Source organism: Myxine glutinosa, chromosome 12, assembly GCF_964187855.1.
Source record: "Myxine glutinosa chromosome 12, kmMyxGlut1.1, whole genome shotgun sequence".
Classification (NCBI taxonomy): Eukaryota; Metazoa; Chordata; class Myxini; order Myxiniformes; family Myxinidae; genus Myxine; species Myxine glutinosa.
In genome coordinates, this window is record NC_136272.1 from 31,200,904 (window position 1) to 31,209,670 (window position 8,767).

General features: G+C 50.5%; 1 protein-coding gene across 1 annotated transcript in view; it reads left to right on the plus strand.

Annotated features, from left to right (window-relative positions):
* RPA3 (replication protein A3) overlaps window positions 1-8,186 on the plus strand; it is a 51,558-nt gene extending 43,372 nt beyond the window's left edge. Inside the window, exons 3-4 of the mRNA XM_068132841.2 lie at window positions 5,636-5,744; window positions 7,522-8,186. Of these exons, the coding sequence (XP_067988942.1) occupies window positions 5,636-5,744; window positions 7,522-7,604 (192 nt within the window). The 3' untranslated portion in view covers window positions 7,605-8,186. The remainder of the gene's footprint in view (window positions 1-5,635; window positions 5,745-7,521) is intronic.
* The last annotated feature ends 581 nt before the right edge of the window (window positions 8,187-8,767 follow it).

Below are 8,767 nucleotides of genomic sequence, written 5' to 3' on the forward strand. Positions count from 1 at the left end.
CGGTTGTCCCGGGTCTTATAGACTCCCCTTTTTAAGCGAGCACACCCTGGGTTCACCTTCGGTATAATTTCACTACATTCTCCCCGCTGTTAGAACTATACTGCCGCTCGGCAGGTTGCAAGCAAGCGTCAGCGATAATCGAATGGGTCACGTCAATCCACGTCAGTCGGTCCACCCGTAGCGGTCGGGGCGGCGAACTACCCTGCCAGTTCGTGTTCGGAAACTACCGGGTACGGCGTCCCCAAGCCCGGAGTCCCCCGCGTCGGAATAGCTGCCGGAGGTGGGTGTCGGATGGGGCGCCCCAGCGCCTTCGGACAAGGGAGTGGGTGACGACGGAAGTGACGGTAGTAGTTCCATAGAGGAAACTTCGGTAGAGTCCATAGACTCGTAGATGGGTTCGTCGATATCCCAGTCGTCGTCCCCACATGGGGCGAGATGGCGTACGGAGACAGTAGACTCGCGGCCGTCCGCCGTTAACACGCGAGCATGCTCGGGATTAGCCTGGAGGACCCGTACCTTATCAACAAGGGGGTCGTACTTGCTAGCGCGAACCGCTCGTTTGAGATAGGCGGGCCCCCGCTCAGCGAGCCAGCTGGGCAAAGACTGGATACTACCCGAGCTTCTAGGGTGGTGGAACAGTCTCTCGTGAGGAGTCTGGTTGATGGCAGTACATAGGAGAGCCCGGATCGAGTTTAGAGCGGCAGGTAGCGACCACGCCCATTTATCGAGGCCTCGGCCGAGGGTCCGGAGGCTTAGCATGACGGCCCTCCATATAATCCCATTAAAGCGTTCGATCTGCCCATTCGCTTGGGGCCGGTACGGGGTGGTGTAGCTCGAAGCAACATTATGCTGGAGCAAGTAGCCCCTCACCTCCTGAGACAGGAACACCGCACCCCGATCGGTATGCACGTAGGCCGGATACCCGAACATAGAAAACAAATTCTGCAGGCACCGAATAACCGTGGCAGCCGACATATCCCCGCACGTATATGCAAAGGGGAATCGTGAATACTCATCAACGATAGTGAGCAGATAACGAGAGTTACTCGACAACGGCAGCGGCCCTTTGAAGTCCATCGCCAAGCGCTCCCACGGTCTAGTAGCCCTAACGAGCGTCCCCATAGGAGGATTGTAAAAACGCGGTTTGAGCTCCGCACAGATCGTGCAATCACGGCAGATGCGGCGGATGTCCTCAATCGAGTACGGCAGATTCCCCTCGTGCACAAAATGCGCGAAACGCGCTACCCCGGGATGACACATAGTGCCGTGCAAAGTGCGCAGCCCCTCCAAAGTGACAACCCCCGCGCAAGTGGCCGGCCTCGATAAGGCGTCGGCGACCAGGTTATCCTTCCCCGGGCGGTATTTGATGGTGTAGCAGAAGTCGGCGAGTTCGATACGCCAACGGGTGATTTTCTCATTCTTAATGCGCTGAGCATGTAAGGTGTCGTACATAAATGCAACGCTTTGTTGGTCCGTGACGATTTGGAAACACCGCCCAAGCAGGTACGGCCGCCATCGCCGAATTGATTCGACGATCGCGTACGCTTCCTTTTCGACAGACGAATGCCTCCGCTTGGCGGAGGTGAGAGTCCGTGAAAAGAAAGCCACAAGGCGTCCCCCTTGGGAGAGAGTCGCCGCTATCGCATGATCCGAGGCATCACTCTCCAAAACGAAAGAGGCACTCTCGTCAATCGTCGCGACAGCGGCGCCAGCGATGTCGGCTTTAAGGCCCTCGAAGGCCGCCATGGCGGCCGGGCCCATGGGGAACGTGTCGCAGGCCATGAGGGGGCGGAGCTTCGCGGAGAAATTTTGCACCCACTTTGAATAGTGGGCGAACAGCCCAAGAGCGCGTTTCAGCGAGGCCCGATCGCTAGGCGGAGCCATATCGAGCAAAGGTCGCAGACGCTCTTTATCCGGAGAGACAGAGCCATGGGTCACGGTGTACCCCAAAAGATCTACCGTGCGTAGAGAGTAACGACACTTAGCCGCATTCATGGTTAGGCGATATTTCCGCGCGACCTCGAGGAAGCGCTTCAGTATAGCGTCGTGATGCTCCTGGTCATACCCACAAACAGTAAGATTGTCCAGATAGACAAAGACATCGGTCAAGTTCTCCTTCGCAACGAGGTCATCCATAGCCCTCTGAAAACAAGCGACTCCGTTAGTTACCCCAAAGGGGAGTCGAGTGAACTGGTACAACCGCTGACCCGATTCAAAGGCTGTAAAGACGCGATCAGCCCTAGAGATGGGGACCTGATGATACGCACTACGCAGATCGAGAGTGCTATAAACAGAATACAGGGCCACCTGGCGTACCAGGGCGTCCATCCCCGGTAAGGGGTAGGCATCCAGCTGTGTAAAACGATTAATCGTCTGTGAGTAGTCGATTACCATGCGCTGGCGGTGGGCCTCACTTCGCACCACTAAGACTTGGGCCCGCCACGGTGACCTACTGGGTCATAATACCGTCCTTTAAGAGCTGGGCCGTTTCTTCCGCAATGAATTGCGCGTCTGCGCGAGAGTAGCGCCGAGATTTGATGGCTACAGGGGTACAATCAGTGGTCAGGTTGGGGAACAGCGAGAGAGGCTCCACGTCCATTTGAGCGAGGGCGCACACAGCAAGCGTGTCCGGCCCACCGAAGTCTATTTCCAAACGTCCATGCCGCTTAAGGAAATCAAGTCCTAACAGAACGTCGGCACATAAAGCAGGTAATACCATGAGATACACGTCCGGGAACGTGCGTCCCTTTATCACAAGTTTCAATCGGCACGCCCCTTTTGTGCTCAACCGAAGTCCTTGGGAGGCCATGAAGATCCGGCGTGTTGTCCCGAGAACCGGCCACCCATGTTGATGCACTAGTCGTTGATCGATAAAACTATCCGTAGACCCCGTGTCAATCAAAGCTTGCGCAAAAACGCCCGCGACCTTGAGCGGAATGATGGCCTGCGCAAGGCCGGCAGACCCGGCAGGTATTGTACCGGCCGGGCGAGAAGATCGCGCCTCGCGGGTGGATCCCACTCCGGCTGCAATCTTCCGGGCATCGTCGGCAGGTTGGGCCTCAGCAGGAGCATAGAAATCGTAATACCCACTGTCAGAGGACGTTCCTACGCCGGCTGCAGTTTGCCGGTCATTCGGGCAGCCCGGGGAGGATCCTCGTGACAAGCGCATAGTTGGCTCATCAGCAGTTTCATTTGCCGGAGTGAGTGTGTGTAGGTCGTAAGAGCCGCCGCCAGATGGCGCTCGAGTCACGTGAGAAGGATCACTGCCGTCTGCAGATTCATATGCCAGAGTGGGTGCATGTAATTCGTAAGAGCCGCCGTCAGATGGGGCTCGAGTCACGTGCTGCGTTTGCCGCACATCAAGAGGAGTTTCCAAAGCAGGAGCATGTCGCTTGTTTGAAGTAGGCGTTCGAACGCCAGTCAAGGTCGGTCGCGCTGCGGCCGGTCGCGTTCGCGCCATTTGTTTCGGCGGCCCGGTGTATCTCACCAAGGTCGTGCGGGCAACCAGAGGCCCGCGAGAAGGAGGTCGGCTCATCAAAGCCGAGTGAGGCGCCCCGTCCGGTGCTCGATCCTTTGGCTCAGCGATGAGCCCATTCAAGGTCGCGCGGGGGCGCGTGCCCCGAGCGGCCTTCCTGCAGACCTTTGGAAAATGGTCCTTGGTGGAGCACAGATGGCATATGGCTTCCCGAGCCGGGCAGTCAGATCGAGGGTGCTGCCGATTCCCACAAAAATAACATTTTGCGAACCGGTCAGGCCGTGGCCGGGCAGCGGCGGCAGCAGTTAGGCCGGAAGCGGAGTCCGCTTCAGGAGCACCCAGAGACTCGGCCGTGGTGGTCGGGTCCTCCCCCATATCCTCGGCGGTACCCCTCTCCGGTCGCGCGAGTTGAGAAGTCCCCGCCACGACTCGTGGGTGATCATAAGCGGTGGATTGTTCACGGGCATCTGTATAGGCGCGTGCCAGCCGTAGTGCCTCCGTAAATGTCAGCTCCGCGACCTCCAGGAGTCGGAGCCTCAAGACTCCAGAATTAATTCCGGAGACGAATGAATCTCGGAGCAGGTCGTCCTGCACTTGCTCGTGGGTCCGTACCTCCTGCACGTAGTCCGCCAATAGGTAACGCAGCTCCTGCGCGTAGCGATCGATCGATTCCGATGGTTGTTGTCGCCGCTGGGAGAGTTGATGCCGGCCGTGCACAGCGCTCCGTGTTTTTACGTATAGTCGCTTCAGCTCGGCCAGAGCCGTAGCGTACGTCACAAATCGAGCAATGCTCCGGTAAACGGTGTGATGGACCTTCGACTGTAACACGGACAGCTTCACCGCAGCGGTGGGCTCTGTTTCGTGAGCAGCAAAGTAATTCTCCAGCGTTTTGAGCCAGTGGGTGAACTCCGATCCCGACCCCTCAGCTTGAGAGTCGGCTCCGAGAACCGGTACCATGATCATCTTGTGTTCAGTCATTTCGGCGATCTAAATGATATTAAATGTCGTGAAAATCAAGCTCAGACACGACTTGTCCCTTGGGTAGGTTTAATATCATTTATATCTGAAGTAACATCCTGTAAAAATACATTCATGCAACAGACATTAGAATCAGAGTATTACATGGGCAATGTCCGATATCAATAGGTAAAACAAATCAGCGCAGCATATAGGGGCGTACATACCATTCAAACTACAGGACTATGTCACAGTAAGTGCCACTGGAGTGTTCGTGCGCCCCGGTTGTCCCGGGTCTTATAGACGCCTCTTTTTAAGCGAGCACACCCTGGGTTCACCTACGGTATAATTTCACTACAAGTGTCACTTCAGATTGCTATAACCTTTTTTCTACGAGTCAATATTTGTAAATGGGGGTCACTTCTTATTGGCATTTTTTTTTCAATAGAAAATTGGTGGGTGGTAGGGTCGTTCATATCGCTCTATTTTTTTGGTGGATGAGTTGTGTGGTGGACAAAAGCACTCAGGAATGATTCAAGACAAAACACTGGACTGTTCTGAAGTGGCCAGCAATGAGTCCAGATCTAAATCCCATTGAACACCTGTGGGGAGATCTGAAAACAGCAGTTGGGAGAAGGCACCCTTCAAATCTGGGAGGACTGGAGCAGTTTGCACAAGAACAGTGGGCCAAACTGCCAGTTGAGAGGTGTAGGAAGCTCATTCATGGCTATAGGAAGCGCTTGGCTGCAGTTATTTTGTCCAAAGGCCGTGCTACCAAATATTAAGTCTATGGTGTCAATAATTTTGTCAATGCCATTTCTATTTATTTTCTGATTTAAAAGGAAATATTAAGTTCTGAATCAAAAACGAAGGTTCTGTAATATTAACAGTGAAATCAAGAATTGTGGAGACCAAATACTTTTGTCAATATTTTTAGACTTATTTTTAGAGAAAATTGTGAGTTATTTGAAAAAAGTGCAATGGTGCCAATATTTTTGGCCACAACTGTATGTACGATCTTCTCTCTGTGCTGTAGACCACAGGTGAAAAAACATTTCATGTAAAACAACCAAACACTGCAGCTCTACCAAACACCATCAATTGGTGCTTCTTTGATTTTAAGTATTTATGTTCTTCTCTCTCTACCCCACCCTCCCATTCTGCCCTTCTCCCATCCTTGGTGCCTTTTGTGGTCTTTCACAGCTCAGCGAGATGTTGAGCGGTGTGGTTGAGGTCATTGGCAATGTAACAAACAGGAACAACCTGCAATGCCTGAGCTACATCCAGTTCCCAGAGGATCGCGGTAAATTTGGTAAGGAAGGCAAGCTGATTTTTTATTAATTTTTATTATCATTCTTAACCTTGAAGCCTCGGTGCCAGACGATGTACGAGACATTTTATCAAGGCTGCCTGACCATTTTTGTATCATTTTCCAGCCCGTGCGATGCCAGCAGGATGTGGGAATAATTCATGATTCTCATACATGCAACTCATGCCAGTTTTCATGATCAACCTTTCAAATGAACTCTGCCCATGGCCTTTTATTTTCAAACGATTTCGAGGACTAACAGAATTTGTGGATTATGCGAGCGATTTCACTCCTACAAGGAGCAGAAAACAAATGCTGTTGTCGAGGTGAACTTAAAACCTTAATCCCATTGGATGAGGGGGCTCAATAAATATGGTAGCTCTAGGAGCTGAACTGGATTGGTGTTTCGCAGGCAGGTGTCACATCACAATATGTGCCATGCCGTCCCTCGGATGGACGTTAAGGTGCGGGCCTGCCTCCCAGCATCAGTCAATGGCGACGGTGAATATCTTTCGTCTTTTGCAGGGTAGGTGATTGTTGCCGGCACCCTGAACAAGCTGCAAATCCCTTCCCTTGCTATGTTGGGAAGGCAACGGCAAACCACGCGGTGCAATCCTTCTTGTCATGGGACTACCGATTACGCGTTTTTGCATTACCCAGATGCAAAGTGAAACGTTTTGGTAATGATCAGGTCTCGGGGTTCATTTTGGAATTTTGACTTTGGATTTTGACACAGGCCAACGAGTTTTACTTTTGTGTGTTACTGCATATTGCCTGTTTTAGTCTGTTTGATCATCACATTTTAGGGTTAGGTCAATTTTATTTCCGCAAATCGCTAATCCTAACAGTGTAAATTGCATCGAATGAACACACTCGCAGGATAATTGAAGTATTCTGAAATTTCTAGCTTTTCAGTTGATTTCAGGAGGAAATCCCCACCCAACCTCCAGAATCCTTTCCTCCTTTCCCCATCCCTTCCGGCCCTGGTGCTCTGCCCGATGGACCACAACAACTGTGATTGAGACCAGCTCTATTCTCAAGATGATTGCCTCGCATGCGTTGCTTCGTCAGCCGATAGAGCGTTTTGGCCGCACCTCGTCGAACAGCACATAGGAATGCGATTTTGCTCCTGTGCTATGGTTTTCATGATGTTCTTGAATATTTTAACCTGACACTTCTTGCTCTCTGGACGCTTGTTTACTGCCTTAATGGTTTCCTGAGCTGCAGGGTGCTGCGGATGTGAAATTGCCTCTCGATGTACGACGGCTGTAACGCCGTTAATTTGGTCAAGTGAACCGCGTGTTCAACTCTATATCTCAGCAATTATAATTTAGCAATGGCAAAAGCTGCATTTCATCAATATTTTCCTTTGCCCAATTATTTGTTTCCTTTAACGTTTGCTCGATCTGGTTATGGAAGCTGTTTCATTTATCCATGCAGCCAAGAGATTTATTTATGGTGAGGTTCTTGCGAGTGTCAGCAGATGCCTCCACACGCGATAATTCTTCTTTCTTTCTGGCTCTCTCTCGTTTGTGGAAATGTTTTTGGAGGTGAGGGTTGGGGAAAGGGGGGCAGTGTTGTTGATGTGTTGGAATTGGAGGTGAGGAAGGAAGCATGTCGAATAGAGTAAATCCACAAAGGCAAACAGTGCTCTGTTCCAGGAGCACATCAAAGCATTGGAACTGAATAAATTATTCCGTCTCGACATCTGGCTTGTGTGCAACCTGACGTGCTCTGTGCAGTGAAACCTTTGACCGCACGATGATTGTATGGTGTGCAGATATGAACTTGTACAATGATGGCCTCAAGATTCTCCAAGACTTTCCGGAGCATTACATGGCCGAGGAGATGCAGGATTTCTAGAATTCAAAGATGATTCTCGTCGGACAATCTCCAGAAGCTACTGCTTTTGTAATCATGGGCAACATACGGTGACCTGCAGTATGACGTTCGCTGTTTTGAATTAACACCTTGATGTGTAATGGATTGTGATACTTTACTTTGGTCCCTTTGAGATCACTTTGCAGGTCTTGAGGAATTAAATTGTTTCTCGTGTATATTCACTTGTGCTGAACCTATCATTTGCTTGTTACTAAACCTTATTATTTTGCTTTGATTCACATTGTTTAACAATAGATTATTGATATACGAGCAAAAGTACCCGTCCCCAGTGACGGGAAATGTGAACGGGCGTTTGAGGTTCAATCACTACCAACACCCTTCCTTCCCACTGACTTTTAAGGCTTGTTCTAGACTTTCTCATGAAATCGAAAGGCTGGTACTGACCATCTCTTTTGCCCCCGTGCTGTATCTAATGCTTGTTCAAGTTCTCGAGTTTCTCGATTTTTACGCTGACTTCTCTTGACTGCAGTGTTTGACAGTCGTATGGTAGTGGGTCAATATGCAGCTTCTGAAGGTATTAAACCAAGATTTCTGAGTAAACAACATTTCGTGTTCTTTCATTTTGAGCCAAAAAGAGTCGAAGCTTTTGAAGTTCCTACGCGAGAGAGTGCAACGTAAAGTTGGCCATGAGTGAAGGCAGAATTTTGCAGATTGTTGTCTACTTCATTGAAAGGCCACTACCTTGTGACTTATTGATGGTCATGCTGAAGCAAACCGTAATGGAAAATTGGAGCCTTCTAAGCATGAATGCAAAAGGTGACTCAGAAGGTGATGCTGGAATTCATGGAATAAATACCTTGTGTCCAATATAGGGCCCCGTTGCAAAGCTTTTTTTCAACACACCTTGTGCCCTTCCACATCCTTAGTGGATTCATCAACCTCAGAATCATGACAGGGCAACCAACCTTTAGATTCAAGATGTGTGAGGGTAGGCCAGATATCTCGAGGGAGTTCAATAACTCAATTGAATGCTGTATATTGTTTGCTGATGCTCTAAGAGGTTTTGCTGTCGCTCCTCCCTTTGCTCAGCAGTCCCGAGGGTCAGGTTATTGGCACAAAATAACGCCCTTCTTACCCACGCCCATGAGTGTGGGGAGATGACTTGCAATTTTCACCTGTACACG